General features: G+C 45.1%; 1 protein-coding gene across 3 annotated transcripts in view; it reads left to right on the forward strand.

Annotated features, from left to right (window-relative positions):
• The window catches only part of IL1A (interleukin 1 alpha), a 54916-nt gene that overhangs the window by 24286 nt on the left and 5833 nt on the right, over window positions 1-24797 (forward strand). For all 3 annotated transcript variants that reach the window (XM_073622113.1, XM_073622114.1, XM_073622112.1), the window contains exons 3-4: window positions 1915-2091; window positions 9312-9430. In XM_073622113.1, coding sequence (XP_073478214.1) covers window positions 1915-2091; window positions 9312-9430 — 296 coding nt within the window. The remainder of the gene's footprint in view (window positions 1-1914; window positions 2092-9311; window positions 9431-24797) is intronic.

Here is a 24797-nt window from a genome sequence, read left to right on the forward strand (position 1 = left end):
TGAAAGAAAAGTTTTTGTGTTATCATTCATATTCTCTGAAAAATGGCCAAGAAATCATAAATTCTGCCAGGGTATGTAAACTTATGAGCACAACTGTGCTATGAGGCATAATAAATCTTTTGAATATGTCATTTTTTCCACAGATTTTTTGAAAATGCGGAAAGAAAATGAAACCGCTTTTTTTTTCCATGCATTTCTTACATATTTTTACGGCACTGATGAGGATCCACTGATAGGGTGGCACTGATGAGCACTCACTGATGGCACTGTAGGTCACCGATGAGCACTGATAAACACTCACTGATGGCACTGATGTGACTTTAGGACACTGATGTGCACTGATGGCACTGATAAGCACCCACTGATGGTCACTGCACTGTAATGGCACTGATGAGCACTAAAGTGGAACTGTAGTGGCATTAATGAGCACTGTAGTGGCACCGTAGGGCACTGATGAGCACTGTAGTGACACTGATGAGCACTGTAGTGACACTGATGGACACTCACGCTGCTGCAGTGTTTCTCTCTCCTCTCCTCACACAGATACAGCATATAACGGTGTCCCAGAACTAGCCGGCCGCGCTGTAACCATCATTCGGCTATAGTACAGTCAGCAAGTGGGTAAATAAGAAAATATTACAAAGCTGTGTTAAATTGTGTCTAATATATCTGCCTACAGTTCAACTTTAAAGCGTCATGATTATTACTGTTTGTTGTGTGGTTTTTTTTTTTTTTTTTTTTTTTTTTTTTTTAAACCACTTCCGGATCGCTGCACGCCGATATACGTCCTAAATTTGAAGAGGGATATCTTTGTTATGGCAGCAGCTAGCTGCCATAATCCTGGTATCCTCTTCTGCGGCGGGCGGTCCGGTTTCCGATAATAGTGGTCTCTGCAGCGGATTCACCGCTAGATCACATTTATCGGCGATGGGAGAGGGCCCCCCCCCTCCCGTCACGCTCCAGTGCCCTCCACCGCTTACCGGAGCCGTCGGCAGCAGAGGAGGCAATCGGATCCTTCTTCCTGCTAGGCATGGAGATGAGTGAGGGGAAGATGGTCCCCACCTGTCTCCATACCATTGCAGGGCGGAAGCAACGTCAAAACGTCACTTCAGCCCATAGCTCTTAAAGGGACTTTTTTTTTTTTTTTTTTCAAATGACAAAAATTTTTTATTGCATTTTAGTGTAAATATGAGATCTGAGGTCTTTTTGACCCCAGATCTCATATTTAAGAGGTCCTGTCATGCTATTTGTTCTATTACAAGGGATGTTTACATAAAAGAACAGTGAAAAAATAAAAGGCAAAATAAGAAAAAAAAAATTTGAAAGCGCCCCATCCCGCCGAGCTCGCGTGCAGAAGCGGCGCCATTTGTTTGAATGCAGAGGCCGGGCATGACGTCATAACATCGCGCCCGGCCTCCAACAAATCTCTATGGTTAACATCCGGGGCCGGCGGATCCATTCTCTGACTCTCCGATCGCAGCGGTAAATCGGTAGAAGCACTGGAGGGCAGCGGCCCGTAAAAATGATCAAGAGGCTGACCAGCCGCCATGATCATTCTTATGGTGTAGGGAATCGCTGGTTGAAAAAGCCAATATCTGAATGATGCCTGTAGCTACAGGCATCATTCAGATATACCCCCACAAAGCCCAGGACGTCATATGACGGCCAGCCATCGGCAAGTGGTTAATTGATGGGTATCATCATCATATTATTTACAAGGGCCCCATTTGAAGCAGATTCCTGTTGGATTTTGAAAAATGTTTTAAAAATTGTTTAGATTTATTAGTTTGTTACTAAAAATATGCCATCATAATGTGGAATTATTAAAGTGAGTACTATAACTATTGTATGTACAGTATGTATTAAGAGACTATTTACCTAAATGACCACTATTTCTTGTTCATTTCAATTTAGATTGGAGACATCGTATGCGAGACCCAGAAGAAGGAGCATCTATATCACATAGAGAGGAAGTCTATATAAAAGGAGCCAGTCAAACATCTCAAATTCATGATGAGGGAAACAAATTGATATTTTATAACCCCTCATCTGGACTAATGGCCTCGCCGAAACGAAATTCAGAAAAGGGAGGTCAGTTTCTTTTTTCTTTTAATTGCTTTAAAATATGAAATGAAAGTGGTTCTAAAGATATAAAGTGGTTGTAAAGTCTCCACAATAAACTCTCATGATAGGTTCTCTTATGGGGCAATGTGTGTTTGTTTTTCAGCAATATAATCTCTAAATACCTTTTCCCAGCAGTCAGGGCCACTGATAAGGCAGTACAGCCAGCCCTCCTGTCCCGGGCCCTATCAGTTTAAAAGGGGGGCCCAGGAACCTGCTGAGCAGGAGGTCCGGCTGTACTGTCTTATTGCAGACACCAATCCTCTTCTGCCTCCCCCTGCAGTGCTTCTCCTCCGCTTTCTCCCTCCGGCTACACTGCAGGGGGATTGGTTCTAGCACATGTGCCCCCTTCCATCTGCTGTGCGGTACCCCCTTTCCCCGCAGCACTCCCGGCTTCCCTCCTCTCCCGCCAGCAGCTGCTATGGGCACACAGGGGATGTTTCAGGATGGAGAGTGGGGGAAGGGGCCGGTAATTGTGTAACACACTGGCCCCTTCCTTTCCTGAATGAACACAGTGAGCAATCGGTACCAATCACTTCTGTGTCCATTCATCAATGAAGCATAGTAAACTGTGTTTACTATCCTTCAGTTTGTGAATTAGCAGGAAGCCTTGGAACGCTTCCTATTCATTCATCTGTGCAGCTTAGGCTGCAGAGAAAGGGACTGATAAATCTACGTCCTCTGTCATTTTTGGCTGGGGGGGAGGGGGGGCCTGTCAGGTAGGCTGTATGGGGCCCCATCATTTCTAACAGCAGCCCTGCCAGCAGTGCTTCTATGCAGTCACCTGTTTTTTTCATGTCTTCCTCCCAAGCAGAGAGACTCAGGTGGGAGGGGCTCACATAACTCTGCTGGGTTAGTTTCAGGAGGGGAGGGGAGAGGATCAGCTTTACACAGACCATGGAAATGATAGGAAGGGAGGGGGAGAGAGGGAGACACAGAGGCTGCAGGGAGAGCAGGATGATGTTTACTTATTGACAGGAACACAAGAACAGGCAGGTGTTATGCTATATGGAAAATAATAAATAACATTGCAAAAAAATTACTTGCACAAAAATAATGAAGGAAGGAAGGATCAAAGGTAGGAAGGTTCAATCAAAACAAGGAAGGATTGATCAAAGGAAGGACCAGTTGGTCGATCGCAGGAAGGATTAAAGTAAGGAAGGATCGGTTGATCAAACACAGTAAGGATTGGTCGATCGATCGCAGGAAGAATCGACCGGTCGATCACAGAAGGGATCAAAGTAAGGAAGGATCAGTTGATCAATCACAGGAAGGATCGGTCGATCGCAGGAAGGATCAGTTGCCCTATTGCAGGAAGCATAGGTCGATCAAAAAAAGAATCAAAGCATTGGTCGAAAAAAGAATCAAAGCATTGGTCGATCAAAGGAAGGATCAATCGATCACAGAAAGCATTGGTCGATCAAAAGAAGGATCAGTCAGTTGATCTTAATAAGGATTGGTTGATCGATCGCAGGAAGGAAGGATCAATATAAGGAAGGATTGGTTGATCGATCGCAGGAAGGATTGATCGCAGGAAGGATTGGTTGATCAATCGCAGGAAAGATCGGTCGATAGATCGCAGGAAGCAGCGGCCAGTCATTCGCAGAAAGGATCAAAGTAAGGAAGGATTGGTTGATCAATGACAGTAATGATTGGTTGGTCAATCGCAGGAAGGATCTGTCGGCCGATTGCAGGAAGGATTGGTTGGTCGATTGTTCATTCCTTGTGAAAGCAATAAAGTTGATACAAAAAGTTAGACAGTGCAAAAAAAGTTTGAATAAAATAAATATTAAAAATAATAATAAAAATATTTAAAGCGCCCCCTCCCCCCAGTGCTTAAATGTGTAAATGCGAATGCATACGCAAGTCACGCACACATATGTAAACAGTGATCACACCAAACGTGAGGTATCACCGCGAATGTCACAGTGAGAGCAATAATTTTAGCCCCAGACCTCCCATGTAACTCTAAACTGGTAACATGTAAAGGCTTTTAACGTGTCGCTAATAGAGGTACCCGTAATTGGGTATTATATAGTGTTTTTATGCAAAAAAAAATCATTCAAGTGTATTTTTTCCAAAAAAAAATTGTGTTTGAAAAACCACTGCACAGATACCATGTGACATAAAAAAAATCACAACACCCACTATTTTATTCTCTAGTGCCTTTAAAAGATATATAATTTTTAGGGGTTCTAAATAATTTCATAGCAAGAAATTACAGATTTTTGCATGTAGGAGAGAAATGTCAGAATTGGCCTGGAGAGGGGAATAGCATTGCTCTATGGCGGCTGGAGGAGAGGGGAGGGGTGGGGAGGAAATTGTTCTCACACAGACTGCACACTATGAAACTGACAGGGAGAGGGGAAGAGACACATAGGAGAAAGCTGGAATGACAGAGGCACGGAAACTGACCACGCATTCATGGCTCAGCAGTCATAATAAACATGATCTGCTCACAGAGGGGAAGACAGGAACAGGCAGGATCAACCAGGTGCTGTAGAAGATAGAAAGAGACCATTGACATGGCAAAAAGCGCTGTGCTATAGCTTGTGCCTTAAAGGGAAAGAAGCATGATTTTTTTTTTTGTAGGGTTACAACCTCCTTAAGGTTTTTACCTTAAAGTGGATGTAAACCCAATGTCATCCTTTCTAAACTACTGCCATAGGGGTTATCTATAAGGATATACATGCCTCCTGCATGTATCTTTACCTGTCAAATGTCTCCCCTCTGTCTGTTATGAGACCCAAAAAACTGCAGATTCTGTGGGCGGGTCTGTTGTCTGGAGCTCGGTGGGTGGAGTCATGATGTCAGTAGACTCCACCCACCTCTACACTCCCCTTGTCAATATGCATTTTCTCCTTTGTATTTCTAACACTGAACTTCTGCTATGATCTCTAACATCCAGTGAAAACACAGGAAAGTAACCACATGACTTCAGCATGCCAAATCATGCTGAGGTGTGGAACAGCCAATCCTTGCAGAGCTGCTGAAGAAAGGAGTGGGAGGGAATTCAAAAATAATGCATGTCTTAGGCTAGTGCACGAGATATGTAAATCACCTGTCACTCACAGCAAGGGGGAGGATTTGACAAAGTTTTTCTTTGTTTGTCAAGTTCACTGAACAATAAAAGAGGATTGCTCAGAGCTGGATTAACTCTTTGTGGCAACACTGGGCTCAAATGATAGGAAATCTTATACTCTACATTATGACATTAAAAAAAAAAACATTTCGGGTTTACATCCACTTTAATGCATTTTCTGTATTAAGGTAAAAAAACCTTTTGTGCCACAGGAAACTCAGCAGCTCTCTCCGCTTTCTCCTTCTCTCAGGGAAGATTGATAGCAACGAGAGCCATTGGCTCCTGCTACTGTCAGTACTGTCTACTGGAGTGCCGGTGTTCCGTCAGATTAGGCGACCCGTCAGATTTCGTAATGGAAGTGACGTTACGTCGCGGCAATCTTGCTACACCCCACACTCAGCCACACTAAGCCTACAGTCTGAAGTCGCCAAGTGGAAATCTTTTTACACCCACCGAAGTCTTGCATTTCACATTTATTTTTACCAGAAAACTGAGCTTATATAGTGAAACAGTTTTTAGAACTCCATGACACTGCTTTGATGTTGAATTTTAGAAGCAGCGGCAAGCCTTTCTAATCTCACAAGTTTGCTAATCTGACAGCAGATTTTGGGTGAAAAAAAGGTTTACAATCACTTTAAAGTGATTGTAAACCTTCATTTTTTTGTTTTTTTAGTTAAAATAAAATTTAAAATGTTTTACTTAAAATAACAAACATGTCATACTTACCTTGACTGTGCAGCTCATTTTGCACAGAGTGGCCCCGATCCACCTCTTCTAGGGGTCCCCGGAGGCTCTCAGATAACCCTCTAGGAGAATCGCTCTTCCGGGGGGTTACCTTGCAGGCGCGCTCCTGAGTCCAGTATTCAGCGTCTATAGACATGAATGCTGGACCCGGACCCGCCCCCCAGCGCCCATGTCATTGGATTTGATTGACAGCAGCGGGAGCCAATGGCTGCGCTGCTATCAATCTATCCAATCAAGAGCCGGAACCCCGTGCAGAGAGGGACAGGTAAGTGAAATGGGCGGGCTGGGGGGCCGGTGACTGCCAGAAGTTTTTTCACCTTAATGCATAGGCTGCATTAAGGTGAAAAAACACGAGGGTTTACAACCCCTTTAAACTTTTTTTTTTTTTTTTGGATTGAGTAGGGAATGGTTAAATCCCATCTTTGTTTTTTTGGGTTTCTTTTTTGCCATCTGTGTCCCAAAGGGGAGATTTACCTTAGCTTTCTGTCCTGTAGACTCAACAGTAAAAAAAAGGAAATCTCTCCAATAATAGTTAGTTACAACTGGATTTGTTCTGTAGTATTGAAGATGAATCGTAGCTTCTCCAAACCAGTTCTAATGAGTGTCAGGAACAAATCCCAACTTTTATATCCACACAGGTAGCACCAGCACCTTGATCCTGACACCATGGAAAGGCTTTTCCCATCTCCTAGAGTGAAGAGAAATAAAAAAATATGTAAACCCTCACCTTGTAAAACTATCCATTTAGGTTAAAATAGAAAGGCAAAACATTTGTGTATATAAATACACTATATTACCAAAAGTATTGGGACACCTGCCTTTACATGCACATGAACTTTAATGGCATCCCAGTCTTAGTCTGTAGGGTTCAATATTGAGTTGGTCCATCCTTTGCAGCTATAACAGCTTCAACTCTTCTGGGAAGGCTGTCCAGAAGGTTTAGGAGTGTGTCTATGGGAAGGTTTGAGCATTCTTCCAGAAGCACATTTGTGAGGTCAGGCACTGATGTTGGTCTCCGCTCTAATTCATCCCAAAGGTGCTCTATCGGGTTGAGTTCAGGACTCTGTGCAGGCCATTCAAGTTCCTCCACCCCAAACTCGCCCATCCATGTCTTTATGGACCTTGCTTTGTGCACTGGTCCAAAGACATTTTTTACAATTTCATGCTCCCAACTTTGAGGAAAGTTTGGGGATGGCCCCTTCCTGTTCCAACATGACTGCACACCAGTGCACAAAGCAAGGTCCATAAAGACATGCAGAGGAGGAGAGGAAGAGGAAATCAGGGGTGGAGAGCTGCCGTTTGAGCAGAAAACAAGCAACAAAACGCTTGTAAAACGCTCAAGTTGGGCGTTTCTATTGAAGTCTATGGGGCCAATGGCTGGAATGCCTAGGCGGTGATGTCACCCAAAGGCTTACTATGGGGCATTCATTTTCGGCTGTCCCTCTCCCCTGAAGCCGCCACTGGGAGCTGATCATGTGACTGGACCAGAATTCCCTGAGAATAGGTATAAGCATCTTATTTCTACAGGGTAGTTAGAATAGGAGTAAGGAAGGAGGGTTGGGGTTTTTTTTACTCTTAGTTAGTTAGAGCCTGGACTTGTACTTTAAGGCTATATTCACACAAGAGTTTGTGAGCAGCCGGGGGTAGCTGCCGGCAAGGATCAATACATCTTGCTGGTGATTGCAAACTGCAATGCAATGTATCAGAGAAGTGTAAACTGGTCCTTAGTCTTCAATGCTATAACAGCTAAAGAGATATTTGTGGTCTAGATCAGTGTTTCTCAACCTTTTTTCAGCCAAGGCACCCTTTTGCAGAATTTTAATCTTGAGGCACCCTATTCTAAAAAGTAAAAAAAACTTGGGGGGGGGGGGGGGATTTAACATGGTTTTTTAACTTCTGGTGATAAAACTGAGCCATTATGAAAAAAGAGATATTACTGGTATGCTTATGTTCGCTCTCAACCAAACTGTCATCAAATGACTGGTGTTATAACTGATCGTATGTGCAGCATCATGACATAACAGTTTTACATAACACAGCAACCCCCACACTTATAGGACACCACGTAAGAGTATTCCAAAGTTCCTCTTCTCCCTCTGTTTCCCTCCCTCAGGCTGGGTTCACATATGCTGCAGACGCAGCTCACAGCAGGGGGTCTGATGCGTCCCTTTTCACTGATTCAGGTGCGAATCTGGTCCGCATTTTGTCCTGAATTCTCACCTGAATCAGAACCAAAGACGCACAGGACCCTTTTCCAAATGCGGACCGTAGCCGCCCCGGAGATGTATGATCTGGCTCCATTGAGAGCCGGGCATTCTCTCCTGTCATGCAAATTGGATGTGGGGAAACCCACATCCAATTCGTATGTATGAGAACCCGGCCTAACTCAGCTCATGTGACCCCAGTTCTGGCAGGAGCAGGGGAGGGGCAAACAAGGGTGCTGTGCAGGGGCCCAACGTCCTCCTTACCAACCAATGACGACATTGATTGTTAGGATGCTGACAGTTGGAAGTTTAAAATAATGTACAAAGAAAACCTGTGGCTTTGGGGTGTATTTACTTTTAGTACATTACAAATAGACTGCGTGTTCTTTGCAAGTGCAGTTACACTTATCTTCCTTAGTATATGTAAATGTGGTAAAGCTTCACTTTGTAAAGAATACCCAATCAGGTGCAAGGAAAAAACAGCATTTTTGTTTGCATATGATTGGATGATGGAAATCATCAGAGCTTTATTACCGCATTTACTAAGCTCAGAGAAAAATAAGTGTAACTGCATTGCAAAGGGCACAGTCTATTTGCCTTTAGTAAATCCACCCAAGTGTGTAACTAAATCACAGGCCTGGTCAACCCACTGGTTTGTATACAAGTTTGGGGAAGTTTTTAGGCATTTTGCCAAGGCACCCCTGAATAAAAGCTGAAGGCAGCCTGGTTGAAAAAGGTTGATCTAAATTATGTACAAAACACAAAGATGTGGATCCAAAATCTTGAGAAAATGCGCCCCTGAACACATATATGGAGGGAATGTTATCATTAGTAAAGTAAGAATTTTTTTTTTATATTTAGTCATTTTACATTACTAATGGGTGTATTTTCTTATATATTGATGTAACTGGGTTTTTTTTTAAGTTTTAGCTGGAGTTGGGCTTTAATTTCACTGCAGAAAGAACAGCACTGTCACCCTGTTATGGGACATTGAAAATCAACCGATCTCTAATGCACTTTGCCAGTGATTTCACATTTTTATTTTCCGGAGCTCACAGTAGCATTGACTATGTTCCAAATGCTCCATAGTAATTGCAAATACTAATATATAGATCATAAAGAATTTAACATTTTTGTGCATTTGTTTTTTACATATTTAGCAAGATTTGTAATTACAAAGTATCGTCAAGAATCCGATACAGACAAAGTGCCAGTTACTTTGAAAATAGATGGAACAAACCTTTACCTCTTCTGCAGTAATGGAGAACTGATACTAGAGGTGAGTCTTAACAGCCTTTTCTATCCATGGATACAGATTATTGCATGTTCCAACTGCCAAACAATCTGCTTTTCTTAACCACTTCAGCCCCAGAAGAATTTACCCCCTTCCGCACTGCGTCGCTTTAACTGACAATAGCACGGTCGTGTGACGTTGTACCCAAACAAAATTGACGTCCTTTTTTTCCCACAAATAGAGCTTTTTTTTGGTGGTATTTGATCGCCTCTGCGGTTTTTATTTTTTGCGCTATAAACAAAAAAGAGCGACAATTTTGAAAAAAAAACGCAATATTTTTTACTTTTTACTATAATAAATATCCCCCAAAGATGTATAAAAAAACAATTTTTTTCCTCAGTTTATGCCGATATGTATTCTTCTACATATTTTTGGTAAAAAAAAATCGCAATAAAGGTATATTGATTGGTTTGCGCAAAAGTTATAGCGTCTACAAAATAGGGGATAGATTTATAGCATTTTTATTATTATTTTTTTTTTTTACTAGTAATGGCGGCGATCTGCGATTTTTATCATGACTGCGACATTGCGGCGGACATATCGGACACTTTTGACACTATTTTGGGACCATTCACATTAATACAGCGATCAGTGCGATTAAAAATGCATTGATTACTGTAAAAATGTCACTGGAAGTGAAGGGGTTAACACTAGGGGGTGGTGAAGGGGTTAACTGTGTTTCCTGGGAGGTGATTCTAACTGAAGGGGGAGGGGAATAACTAGAGGAAGTGACGGATCGTGGTTCCTAGCTAATAGGAACACCCGATCTGTCACTCCTGTCAGAACAGAACAGGGAAGTGTGTGTTTACACACGCTCGTCCCTGTTCTGTGTCTCCTGGTCACGATCGCTCGTGGCTGGCAGTCATCATGACTGTCGGCCACAAGCATCGGCACCCCCGCTGTGCAGCGAGCGAGCCTGCTATCCGGACCCCGCGAGCCAACGTACAGTTATGTGGTTTCGTGCAGGGGAGCCAACCTGCCGCAATAAAACTGCGGTGACTGATCCGGAAGCTGTTAAAGTGGAACTGAACTCAAAAAGCGAAAATTTGCTATGTTATAAAGAACATATTGATTGAAAAAGTAATTGTGCCTAAACAGTATGTTAGTTTGGGAGTATGTGAGTGTGCCTAGGCACGCCTGTGCAAACAGCCTCATAGCTGTATATCTTCATTATGAGTTCTAAGGCACTGCTGCTTCTCAGAAGCTTTTGGGTGGGATTTGGTTAAGTCATTACTCTGCTGCTCATTGTTCTAATTGCTGGAGGCTCTGACATGAGGAAGAAAAGCCCTGCCTCTTCTCTTTTCAATGGATTTTTATTTACTTTTTCCAAAGTAAGAAATACAAGGGTATGGACAAATGGTAGGTTGAACGTAGCTCAAACCATCATATAAGGGAAATGGGAGTACGACATAAAATTATTCATATAGGTTATGGGGACAAATCTTATTCAGACAGGCTCAAAGATGGGGTAACTCTCAGGTATACCATAGGAGCATATTAGGGATGAGCTTCGAGTTCGAGTCGAACTCATGTTCGACTCGAACATTGGCTGTTCGCAAGTTCGCCGAACAGCGAACAATTTGGGGTGTTCGCGGCAAATTTGAATGCCGCGGAACACCCTTTAAAAGTCTATGGGAGAAATCAAAAGTGCTAATTTTAAAGGCTAATATGCAAGTTATTGTCATAAAAAGTGTTTGGGGACCCAGGTCCTGCCCCAGGGGACATGGATCAATGCAAAAAAAAGTTTTAAAAACGGCCGTTTTTTCAGGAGCAGTGATTTTAATAATGCTTAAAGTCAAACAATAAAAGTGTAATATCCCTTTAAATTTCGTACCTGGGGGGTGTCTATAGTATGCCTGTAAAGGGGCGCATGTTTCCTGTGTTTAGAACAGTCTGACAGCAAAATGACATTTTGAAGGAAAAAACTCATTTAAAACTACCCGCGGCTATTGCATTGCCGACAATACACATAGAAGTTCATTGATAAAAACGGCATGGGAATTCCCCAAAGGGGAACCCCGAACCAAAATTAAAAAAAAAAATGACGTGGGAGTCCCCCTAAATTCCATACCAGGCCCTTCAGGTCTGGTATGGATATTAAGGGGAACCCCGGCCAAAATTTAAAAAAAAAAATGACGTGGGGTTCCCCCTAAATTCCATACCAGACCCTTCAGGTCTGGTATGGATTTTAAGGGGAACCCCGCGCCAAAAAAAAAAAAAAAAACGGCGTGGGGTCCCCCCAAAAATCCATACCAGACCCTTATCCGAGCACGCAACCTGGCAGGCCGCAGGAAAAGAGGGGGGGACGAGAGTGCGGCCCCCCCCCCTCCTGAACCGTACCAGGCCACATGCCCTCAACATTGGGAGGGTGCTTTGGGGTAGCCCCCCAAAACACCTTGTCCCCATGTTGATGAGGACAAGGGCCTCATCCCCACAACCCTGGCCGGTGGTTGTGGGGGTCTGCGGGCGGGGGGCTTATCAGAATCTGGAAGCCCCCTTTAACAAGGGGACCCCCAGATCCCGCCCCCCCCCTGTGTGAAATGGTAAGGGGGTACAAAAGTACCCCTACCATTTCACTAAAAAACTGTCAAAAATGTTAAAAATGACAAGAGACAGTTTTTGACAATTCCTTTATTTAAATACTTCTTCTTTCTTCTATCTTCCTTCATCTTCTGGTTCTTCTGGTTCTTCTGGCTCTTCTGGTTCTTCCTCCGGCGTTCTCGTCCAGCATCTCCTCCGCGGCGTCTTCTATCTTCTTCTCCTCGGGCCGCTCCGCACCCATGGCATGGGGGGAGGCTCCCGCTCTTCTCTTCTTCTTCATCTTCTTCTCTTCTTCTTTTCTTCTCTTCTTCATTTTCTTCTCCGGGCCGCTCCTCACACATGCTAGCATGGCGGGAGGCTCCCGCTGTGTGACGGCGCTCCTCGTCTGACAGTTCTTAAATAACGGGAGGCGGGGCCACCCGGTGACCCCGCCCCCCTCTGACGCACGGTGACTTGACGGGACTTCCCTGTGACGTCACGGGGAATGCCACAGGGAAGTCCCGTCATGTCCCGTGCGTCAGAGGGGGGCGGGGTCACCGGGTGGCCCCGCCCCCCGTTATTTAAGAACTGTCAGACGAGGACCGCCGTCACACAGCGGGAGCCTCCCTTCATGCCAGCATGGATGCGGAGCGGCCCGGAGAAGAAAATGAAGAAGAGAAGAAGAGAAGAATATGAAGAAGAAGAGAAGAGCGGGAGCCTCCCCCCATGCCATGGGTGCGGAGCGGCCCGAGGAGAAGAAGATAGAAGACGCCGCGGAGGAGATGCTGGACGAGAACGCCGGAGGAAGAACCAGAAGAGCCAGAAGAACCAGAAGATGAAGGAAGATAGAAGAAAGAAGAAGTATTTAAATAAAGGAATTGTCAAAAACTGTCTCTTGTCATTTTTAACATTTTTGACAGTTTTTTAGTGAAATGGTAGGGGTACTTTTGTACCCCCTTACCATTTCACACAGGGGGGGGGCCGGGATCTGGGGGTCCCCTTGTTAAAGGGGGCTTCCAGATTCCGATAAGCCCCCCCGCCCGCAGACCCCCACAACCACCGGCCAGGGTTGTGGGGATGAGGCCCTTGTCCTCATCAACATGGGGACAAGGTGTTTTGGGGGGCTACCCCAAAGCACCCTCCCAATGTTGAGGGCATGTGGCCTGGTATGGTTCAGGAGGGGGGGGGGCCGCACTCTCGTCCCCCCCTCTTTTCCTGCGGCCTGCCAGGTTGTGTGCTCGGATAAGGGTCTGGTATGGATTTTTGGGGGGACCCCACGCCGTTTTTTTTTTTTTTTTTTGGCGCGGGGTTCCCCTTAAAATCCATACCAGACCTGAAGGGTCTGGTATGGAATTTAGGGGGAACCCCGCGTCATTTTTTTTTTTTTTAATTTTGGCCGGGGTTCCCCTTAATATCCATACCAGACCTGAAGGGCCTGGTATGGAATTTAGGGGGACTCCCACGTCAATTTTTTTTTTTTTAATTTTGGTTCGGGGTTCCCCTTTGGGGAATTCCCATGCCGTTTTTATCAATGAACTTCTATGTGTATTGTCGGCAATGCAATAGCCGCGGGTAGTGTTAAATTAGTTTTTTCCTTCAAAATGTCATTTTGCTGTCAGACTGTTCTAAACACAGGAAACATGCGCCCCTTTACAGGCATACTATAGACACCCCCCAGGTACGAAATTTAAAGGGATATTACACTTTTATTGTTTGACTTTAAGCATTATTAAAATCACTGCTCCTGAAAAAACGGCCGTTTTTAAAACTTTTTTTTGCATTGATCCATGTCCCCTGGGGCAGGACCCAGGTCCCCAAACACTTTTTATGACAATAACTTGCATATTAGCCTTTAAAATTAGCACTTTTGATTATTCATGTTCGTGTCCCATAGACTTTAACGGTGTTCGTGTGTTCGAACGAACTTTTTTCCTGTTCGCATGTTCTGGTGCGAACCGAACAGGGGGGTGTTCGGCTCATCCCTAGAGCATATAAAGAAACTCGGTTAAGGAGAGTAATGCCCCGTACACACGGTCGGATTTTCCGATGGACATTGTCCAATCGGAGCGTGTTGTCGGAAATTCCGACCGTGTGTGGGCTCCATCGGACATTTTCCATCGGATTTTCCGACACACAAAGTTGGAGAGCAGGAGATAAAATTTTCCGACAACAAAATCCGATCGCGTCAATTCCGACCGTGTGTGGCCTGTTCCGACGCACAAAGTGCCACGCATGCTCAGAAGAAATTCCGACACGGGACAGCTCGTTCTGGTAAACTTAGCGTTCGCAATGGATACAGCATTTTCGTCACGCTGCAATGTTAAAAATGGTTTACTACAGCGCACTCTCTTCTTCTTTATAATGTGACAAGAATTAATTCGTTTTGCTGCTCATATTCACACACACTTCTCACAAACTTTTATTTGTGTTTTTTTAGTGGGATTCCCTGAATATATTGTTATTAGTTGTCACATCTGACAGTTTTAAATTTTTTAATGTTTTTTTATTTTGGATTTTAAGCCTTTTTTTTTCTTTAATGTTTGGATTTTTTCCAAGGCTGATCTTTGTTCAACGTTATTTTTATTTTTACTCCAGAATATTTTTGGGTGTGTTTTGTGTGTCAAGTTACCCCAACACCATTGATATCTTTTATTATTTAATCTCCAGGAGATTGTTTGTTTGGTGTTGGTGTCCCTTGTTCATTTCACATTGTATATTTGAAATGTACCTGAATCCTCACAAACCAACTGTCATTTTTGAAGTAAAACACATAGAGTATAATTCAAAACAAAAATCCTTTATTAAGGGATCAGAACCAAACAAAGAGGAAGGCAACACTGGATCAACAGGAGAAATTAGCGAAGCCTGGGACCTCCACGGCAGACATCAATTCTTCAACATCAAAATTGGTGGCCTGAGGAGTCCATATCTAAGGGAAGGCAGTCTGGTCCGGGATTCACAGAGACTCGGATAGCAGCAGATGACATCTGTGTCCCCAGGCTGTGGTACCACAAGAGGCTGCATTTTTTGGCCAACCAGACTGGATCCAGAGTCCTCACTTTCTGGTCTTCCTTTCACGCTTCATTCCGGGCTGTGGCTGTGCAGTTGGAGATGTGGCAGGAGGAGGAGTAGGACCTGGAGGAGGAGGAGGACCTGCAGGAGGAGGAGGACTGGGAGGACCTGGAGGAGAAGGAGGAGGAGGACCTGCAGGGGAGGAGGAGGACCATCCCAAAGATGTGTGTGAGGTGTAATTTGGCCCCTCATACCTTTCTCCAGAGCCTCCGATATGAGGGCCTCACACATGGCTTTTTGGCCCTCCTCCATCCTCTGCATTTTATATGCTATGAAGGCAGCAATGTTCTCCTGCCTGGTGTGTGGTGCTCCCAGGACCTCTGTAGCCCTCCAAAAGAATGCTATAGCCGCCTCCTCTAGGGTACTCCTCCTACTGCCACTTTCTGTTTTCAGGGGGGGTGGAGGGACCTTGATATCAGCCAGCCGGCTCGGCCCGGCCACCTCCTGGCTGAGACTTCCCTGTGTATGAAAAAGGGACATAGTTTTAGTTTTTGCATCATCAATCACAATCCTAAATTAGTACTCCCAACTAACATCTAGTTAACATCATTGATTGGACAAGCAGAAATATTTAGAGGAATGCTATACCTGGCTCAATCTGGGCTCCTCCACATGTGGCCTGGAAGCCCCAGGTTGGGCGTCAGAAGCCTCAGCCGGGGGGGAAGGAAGCATGGAAGGAAGACTGGAGAGGGATGACCTGGGTTCAGTCTGGCCTGCCAGAAAGTGCAGCCTGTCATAGTACAACATCCTGGGGACATAGATGTCATCTGCTGCTCCGGATCTCTGTGAATCCAGGACTTTCTTGCGCTCCCTCAGATATGTGCTCCTCAGGCCACCAATTAATATCTTTAAATAGGTGATGTCTGCCATGGGGATCACCTGCTTCACAATTTCACACAATTGCTCCAGTGCTGCCTTCCTCTTTGTTTGGTTCTTGAAATGGGGGTGGTTAATCTCCCACAGACAGGGCAGCTCACTTAGCATATCTATGAATACTGACATGAAGTCATTATCTTTCATTAAGATATCCATGTTCACTGCAAGACACAACACAAGACAAAGCCTAATGTCACACAAAACTCTCCTAATCTTGTTACAATATAGGCCTCAATCTAGAAGCAGTATAGGCACAAGTTTGTTTCTTACCTTCGTTCTTACGATCGGCGCGTCCAATGCTCCTTCCTCCGCTCACAGATTGTACATAATACGCACGCGTGTTACGCTTTATACACACTGCGCATGCGTGTAACTCCGCCCGCCCCTGACGTTCTTTCTAGTGTATTCCCCGCCCCTTTTTGTTCGGCGCAGTGGGGGATGAGCATGATGGCGAAGTTACAACAGGTGCGTGATAATTCTAACAGCGAGGAGGAGGAGGAAAGCCCGGATCCAGGCACGTCCCGATCCAGAAGGAGACGTTTTAAGGCCACAAATATGTCGTTTGGGGAGATGTTGGAGATGGTCGACATCATGAAGAAGTCCGACTATGACGGAAAATATGGGCCTTACCCCAACCCGAACATCCGAAAGGCCAAGATCATGGCGAAAGTGGTCAGGAGTCTTGAGCGGAATTTCGGGGTCCGAAGATCGAAAGATCAGCTCAGGAAGCGGTGGTCGGACCTGAAGTTGAGAGAGCCAGAGCAGTACCGAAAGATCCGGAGAGTGCTGCAAAAAAGTAAGTAGTTGTGCTGTGTTCCTATTCCTTCTGTCTTTATTCCGTTCGTTCTGCTCCATATGCTTTTATTAATTGTAACGTTTAAAAAGGTCAACTTTAATGTTCATGGGCCCATTATTCGTTCGTATCAAACATTTTTCTTTCGGCCTCTAGAACACCATTGTTTAGGCCATATGTATTTTCACACATTTTTTTGGGCCTACTTGGATGCCAAATATTTGTTTGTGTAGATGGATTTGTTACTAGAATGAAATGCAAACTAGATTGTGTGTAAGGAGAGGACACTGAGCAGCTGTTTTCACATCTGGACACTGGAGCACTAGTGTTGGACCCCAGAACACCCTTTTTATTAGAGGGGCCACACAGGTGCTCCAGTGTATACTACAGGGGGGGCTACATCTGTGAAGCTTGTACCAAACAGGTAAAGTATTGCAGCTTGACAAAGGACACTAAAAAAGATACATCTTGGAACTCGGCTAAAATAGACAATTGTACCCCACTTCCAAGCAATGTTTCCTATTTCTAGTTCTGCCATCAAATATCTGTGTGCTAAGTATACCATTTTTGTTTTACATAGGGGAGAAAAGACTCGGACACCCCTCATCCGAGGAGACCAGAGCCCCCCCCCCCCCCCCCCCTCTGGAAGAAGGGGAAATACCAACCCAAGAAGAAGAGCAGGAGGAAGAAGAAGACATGGTGGAGATTGGCACCACAACAGGTGAGTGTCTGCGACCACAGGCTCAGGTAAAAGAGATGGATGTTGGCAGATTTTTGAGACTTTTTTTTTTGTTCTTTATCTCTTTTTAGGTGATCGTGATCCAGAACGCTTTACATCTGAAAGTGCCCAGATACTCATCAGGGAGATCATGGGGTGTAATCTCCAATTGCAAAACATCCAGCAACAAATCACTGATGTTATTAAAAAAAATAATAACATAATTGATGTTTTGGGGCGAATTTAGATCCCACAAAATTACCTGTTTTATCTTACGAAAATTTTTACAATGTTTAGAAAAGCCAAATTTGGAGGATGCACACAGTGTGCCAACATGTGTTATCTGCCATCACGGGAGATCAATGGACGCGTTTTGGGGGTGCAACCCCTTCCTCAATTATAAAGTCGCATTGAGGAAGGGCTTGCTCCCCCAAAACACATCCCTTGATCCCCCTGATGGCAGATAGCACATGTTGACATTCGTAAATTGGTGTGCATCTTCCAAATTTGGCTTTTCCAGGGGTGATTTCCCCCCATCTGAACGCTATATCAAACACAGTTCCTAAATACTCATGTCTGATATAGCCTTCAGGTTTTACTATATGTGAACTTTGTAAGTTCAAGTTTTTTGGCTTTCTTGTTGGTTTTACACAGGCCTGTTTTATCTGAAATGGATATTTAGATTTTTGAGAATGCTACTGCAAACATTGTTATACAACAAACATGTTGGTTTGTTTTAAAAACCTTTGAGAAATGCACATGTGATTGTGCAGGTATAAAAAAGTGCCTTACTCAAGAATGTGTGGATTATTGTCTCAACACTACAACACTTTTGGGGTGATGTAATTGCTGTTTTATGCAAAAATGGGGGTTATTTCCTAAGGGCAAATACACTTTGCACTACAAGTGCAGGTTCAGTGCAGTTGCAAGTGCACTTGTAGTGAAATGTGTTTTGGCATTTAGGAAGTACCAGCCAACACTGTTTTTTATAAGGTTACCCAATCACGACATTTTCTGCACTCAACACATTTCTGTCAGGGTCAGCTAAAACAAACACAAGCAGTAAATGTCCACAAAGAATTTCTTTTGGTTGTTTTTTATTTGAAAAAGGTGTCACTGATTGTCTGGCATATTGATAGCCCCCCTACCCGCAAAGAACTCCAGGTAGGGTAACCGGACATCACGGGCATTCAGGGAGGGCAAGCCAGGGCGGCCACTTTCAAGCACCGTCAGTGTTGATGGATTAGGGATTCCGGCCTCAGGCCCAACTGAGCCAGCATAGTTGGCTGAATGTTTTCTTAAAAAATTATGGAGAACACAGCAGGCAAGTATTATATGGTTCAGTTTATACTCCGCCATATGGATGGGTGTCAGAAATAATCGGAACCGGCTGGCCAGGATTCCAAATGTGTTCTCCACCACTCTTCGGGCTCTGGCCAGCCGGTAATTAAAAACCCTCTGTTCCGGGGTGAGGGTCCTCAGCGGGAATGGCCGCATCAGGTGGTCCCCCAGCGCAAATGCTTCATCAGCAACGAACACAAATGGGAGACCTTCAACATTGTCCTCTGGAGGTGGCAAGTCCAAGCTGCCATTCTGGAGATGCCTGTAGAACTCCGTCTGGGTGATCACTCCACCATTGGACATCCGGCCATTCTTCCCCACGTCCACATACAAGAACTCGTAATTAGCCGACACCACCGCCAACATCACTATACTATTAAACCCTTTGTAATTATAATAGTACGACCCCGAGTTGGGTGGTGGGACGATGTGGACGTGTTTCCCATCAATTGCCCCTCCACAGTTAGGAAAGTCCCACCGCTGGGCAAAGTGGGAGGCCACAGTCTGCCATTCCTGTGGCGTTGAAGAAAACTGTTGAGGAAAAAACAATAAACATTACTTTTTTTTCTAAGATACATGGCAAGCAGATTAGACACAAACATTATGGGGCAACCTCCAGATAGCATTTACTAAGGGGAATTTAACAAGGCCAAAGTATAAGGTACACCTATCATATTCCCCCTCCATCCCCTCTCATGGGCCATTTCTAACATTATAGGGGGGGGGAACTCTTGGACAGGTAACCCTCTTCACTTCATTGAGAGATGAATGCCTAAATACAGGGTATTACTTGTAACAGCCCCTCCTTATGCTGGGCATACACTATACGAAAAATCGGCCGAAAAATCGTTCGTATAGACACTTCGTTCGTTTTTCGGCAAGTTAATGGGCACAAATCGATAATCGTTTGTGACGTTTTTGTGGGAAAAAAACGAACGGGTAGTTTGGAAAATTTCTGCCGAACGTACGATAAATTGCAAGGTTAATGTGTTTCCCGTCCGAACTGTCTGCACTAGGTATATGTAAAAAAACGAACAAAAAATTATTTATTCATATCCACTGAACAATTTATCGGTCATTATATGATGGCACGATCGTTTGCGGTCACGGTCGAACGTTCGTTTTTCGAAAATGGGTTCGGCCGATTTTCTGTATAGTGTATGGTCAGCATTAGTTACACTATTGGCAGCCCACTGGACAGGTAAGAAGTGTCAGAATACAAAGATATAAATACACACTGTACACATTTGAGGACATTTGGACATTCTGCTATTACCTATCAAGATAATAATAGAACAAAAAAACTTTAAACAGTACCATTGGAAAGTATACAGGCAGGCCCTTGCACTACATGCTTTGGGGAATTCATCCATACATCTGACCAGTAAAGAGATGGGTATAGTGTGTATGGGTTTGGCAAAGTCAGCAGATAGATGATTGAGGATAGAGAATTGGGATCAGCTGACTTAGCAGTTGGGGGAGGGAGGGTTAAAAAAAATTGGGGGACACCACAAAAAAACCCTCTGGCACTCTGCCTGAATTGAAATCAAAAATCACATTTCCAAACATTTTAGGGGGTGTTTGGGGTAAAGCACTACTATGGAGCTGATAAAATACATTGTTAAGTGACTACATGAGGTGAACATAGGGCAGGAGACACCATGCTGGAGAGGTTATTGAAGGGCAAATATGTATGAAGGACATAAAATAATAATTACATAACAATCCAGCATGCATGAGGACAAAGGGGACATTCACAGCATATTACAATCATGGTAATTAGGGAATGAGGAAAGAAATGCAATATATTATCACACATTAAATACAATAAAATGTGAGATAAAAGGATAAAAATCTTACCTTCATATACTCCTTCTGCAGGACCTGTATGATGGCAGAACAGGTCTCTGGGATAATGATCCCCAGAGCCTGGGGGGAGATGCCTGTCGAGAACTTTAAGTCCTGCAGGCTTCTCCCTGTGGCCAAATACCGCAAGGTAGCGACCAACCTCTGCTCCGGAGTGATGGCTTGCCTCATGCAGGTATCCTGCCTGCTGATATAGGGGGTCAGCGAAGCCAACAAACGGTGAAACACGGGGTCCGTCATCCTGAGAAAGTTCCTGAAATCATCAGGATTATTCTCACGGATCTCACGGAGCAAAGGCATATGAGAGAACTGGTCATGCTGAAGCAACCAATTCTTGGTCCATGAACTCCTCCCCACCCTGTTGATGGACTGGACTTGTGTCAAGGTCAGGACCCCAACACCAAGCCCCCGCACAGCACGAACTCTACGAGGAGTACGCATACGAAACATGGCTAGAAAACGGTCGGCTGCTCAGAACGAAGTAACAGAATGCACTGAAGAACAGCAAGGCCTGTGAAGAGCGACCTGAAAACCAGTAACGAACGAACAAGAATACAATGACTACTTAAAGTCACGCGGAACTTGCTTGCACGCACTGAAGAGCAGATACAAACCCACAAGCACAAACTGAACGGCAGAAAACGATCTGAAAGCCACGATTCTGAAAAAGCGCGAATCGTCTCTCACCAAACTTTTACTAACACGAGATTAGCAAAAGGAGCCCAAAGGGTGCCGCGCTTGGTTCTGAACCGGCCTTTTCTAGTCTCGTCGTATGTGGTGTACGTCACCGCGTTGTTGGCGATCGGAAATTCCGACAACTTTGTGCGACCGTGTGTAGGCAAAACAAGTTTGAGTCAACATCCGTCGGAAAAAATCCTAGGACTTTGTTGTCAGAATGTCCGAACAAAGTCCAACCGTGTGTACGGGGTATAATAAAGCAACGAAGGAAGAACCTTCAACAGAAGGAATCAGTAGTCTGTTTATGTACATCCAACACGTTGCTGCCTTAGTCTCGAGTTCCCTTCAGAATGTCTCAACACAACCTGATAGGAAAAAACAGAACCCCCCCCCTTTCTTGGGGAATAATGAGATATGCTTCCTACTCAGGGAGGTAGTAGGAAAAGGTAAAAGCAGAAAAAAAGGGTAAAGAAGGCAGAAAAAATAAAGGAATGGGTAAGATTAATTAGAAAGATGTCACAACGAAGGTTGTAAATATTGTATCCACGATGTCCAGGTGCTCTTAAAACATCACTGTTTGTCATGAAACACACTGGCGATTTTTGCTCGTTCACCATTAACCAATTAAGTTTGCTTTTAGATACAATATTATCTACTATGGGGCTTTTTCAGGATGTATCTCAGTTTTTTGCTGCCAGAAACGTACAGAAACTGTTTTACAGGTTGATTTAAGAGTGCCATAAGTGGGGTTATGACAACATTTATCATGGTAACTTTGGGACAAGTCTACCATGTGTGAAACATAGTTCCCATCTGAGCGCATCCTCAAAAACATAAAAGAGAGGAGTCGGGGTACATCTTGGACAGTCTGTTAGGCACCAAGTACCAGTGTGACCGAACTTTAAAATTTGCTACCATAGGGTTGACATTAAGTATGCCCTTATAAATCCTAGAAACCTATTTATTTCAATCCTCGTCATCGATCTTGACAGTGGCGGCCCATGCATTGTGGGCGCACGGGCGCCGCCCCCCTGCCACCTCCGCCGCCCTCCCTATTCATGTGGCCAGCCCCTTTCAGGACGCCGAACACATGAAATACTATGGCGGAGGTGTGTATTTTGAAGCACGTGATTAGAGCCAGAGGCTCTAATAGGCTTCAAAATAGGGTGGGCTCGGGGCACAGAGCACTGCGTTCCGATCCCACCCTGTTGTGTGGCATAGCGAATTAATTTTCGCTATTTTCACACTAACGTTCCTCCCTGCCAATCAACAGGCAAGTCAGTGAGACCTGTCTCCCAATTGGCCAAAGCATTAGGCGATCCTATTGCCTAACTCTTTGGCAGAAGAGGAGACGAGCGGACACAGGAGCCTTAGCCGCCGCTTCCCACCGAGGAGGAGAGCCACCGAGGAAGAGACGAGAGCCGCCGAGGAAGAGAGGCGCTGAGGAGAAGAGCTGCCAAGGAGGAGAGCCCCGTCACTCCAGGAGAGGGGCGGTAAGTGCCGCCGGACCGGCCACGCGCGGGGGGGGGGGGGGTGTTAGTGAAGTGACAGCCAAGCCTGGCTGCATTTGACGGGCACAAGTGGCTGCATTTGATGGGGCACAAGTGGCTGCATTTGATGGGGCACAAGTGGCTGCATTTGATGGGCACAAGTGGCTGCATTTGATGGGCACAAGTGGCTGCATATGATGGGCACAAGTGGCAGCATTTGACAGGCACAAGTGGCTGCATATGATGGGCACAAGTGGCTGCATATGATGGACACAAGTGGCAGCATTTACTGGGCACAAGTGGCTGCATTTACTGGGCACAGTGAGGCTGCAATCAATGGGGGGGTTCAGTATTTTCTAGTTTGTTTGCGCCCCCCCCAAAAAGCCGCCACTGGGTGTGTGAGTGTGGGGGGGGGGGGGGTGTACAGTATACAGGTGTGTGGGGTGATGTACAGTATACAGATGTGTGGGGGGGTGAACAGTAAACAGATGTGTGTGTTGGGGGGTGTACAGTATACAGATTTGTGTGTGTGTGGGGGGGTGTACAGTGTACAGTATACAGGTGGGGGTAGCGGGTATACAGTATACAGGTGGGGGGCAGGGGGTGTACAGTATACGGGGGGGGCAGGGGGTGTACAGTATACAGGTGGGGGCAGGGGGTGTATAGTATACAGGTGGGGGGCAGCGCGGGGGTGTATAATTCCTTCCCTCTGGTCTCAGCCAGTTAATTTCAACACCCCTAGTTTGTCTAGTGGTAGCGCCGGCCCTGGGGGGATCTATTGTTGCTGTGAGTTCTATTGCTGCTGGCTGCAGGGGACCTATTTTACTGTCTTTCATTAGCAAATTCAACACAAGCTACTTTGCACGATAAAAGGATACTTTTCTGTATTCCCTAGGTCTGTGTTTCTCAACCTTTTATGGTGAAGTACCCCTGCAGGTCTAAAAAAAATTCCAAAGTACCCCTGTCTCGAGAAAGTAATTTCTATTGTTTGGGTGTTATGATTTCTGTGTGTGTGTAATGTCAGTATGTGTTTGTGATGATTTCTGTGTGTGTTTGTGATGGGTTTTTTTTGTGTGCAAAATCATCATCAAATGCAGCCTCACCAGTGCCCATCACGTGCAGCCTCACCAGTGCTCATCAATGCAGCCTGATCAGTGCCCATAAATGCAACCTCAACAGTGCCAATAAATGCACCCTCATCAGTGCTCATCAATGCAGCCTCACCAGTGCCCATCAATGCAGCCTGATCAGTTTCCATAAATGCAGCCTCACCAGTGCCCATAAGTGCAGCCTTATCAGTGCCCATTAATGCAGCCACACCAGTGCCCATATATGCAGCCTCACCAGTGACCAAAAATGCAGCCTCACCAGTGACCAAAAATACAGCCTCACCAGAGCCCATCAATGCAGCCTTACCAGTGCCCATCAATGCAGCCTCACCAGTGTCTATAAATGTAGCCCCACCAGTGCCCATTAATGCAGCCTCACCAGTGCCCATTAATGCAGCCTCACCAGTGCCCATTAATGCAGCCTCACCAGTGCCCATAAATGCAGCCTGATCAGTGTCCATAAATGCAGCCCCACCAGTGCCCATAAAGCAGCCTCACCAGTGCCCATCAAATGCAGCCTCATCAGTGCTCATCAATTCAGCCTCACCAGTGCTCATCAATGCAGTCTGATTAGTGCCCGTCAATTCAGCCTCACCAGTGCTCATCAATGCAGTCTGATTAGTGCCCATAAATGCAGCCTCACCAGTGTCCATCAATTCAGCCTCACCAGTGCCCATCAATGCAGCCTGATCAGAGCTACAACTCCCAGAATGCAACAGCGGCTGGTGTAGCAGTAAGATTGGTATCCTGTGAAAGTAGGTATCTCTTGCTGTGTCTGCGCATGCGCCGGTTTGAGGCAAAGCAAGCAATGCGCAGAGTGCAGAGCTGCTGCAGCCGAAGACAACTGAGGTAAATTAACCCCTTACATGCCGCGTGATCGGCTGGATTA

The sequence above is a fragment of the Aquarana catesbeiana genome, linkage group LG03 (genome assembly GCF_042186555.1).
Source record: "Aquarana catesbeiana isolate 2022-GZ linkage group LG03, ASM4218655v1, whole genome shotgun sequence".
NCBI lineage: Eukaryota > Metazoa > Chordata > Amphibia > Anura > Ranidae > Aquarana > Aquarana catesbeiana.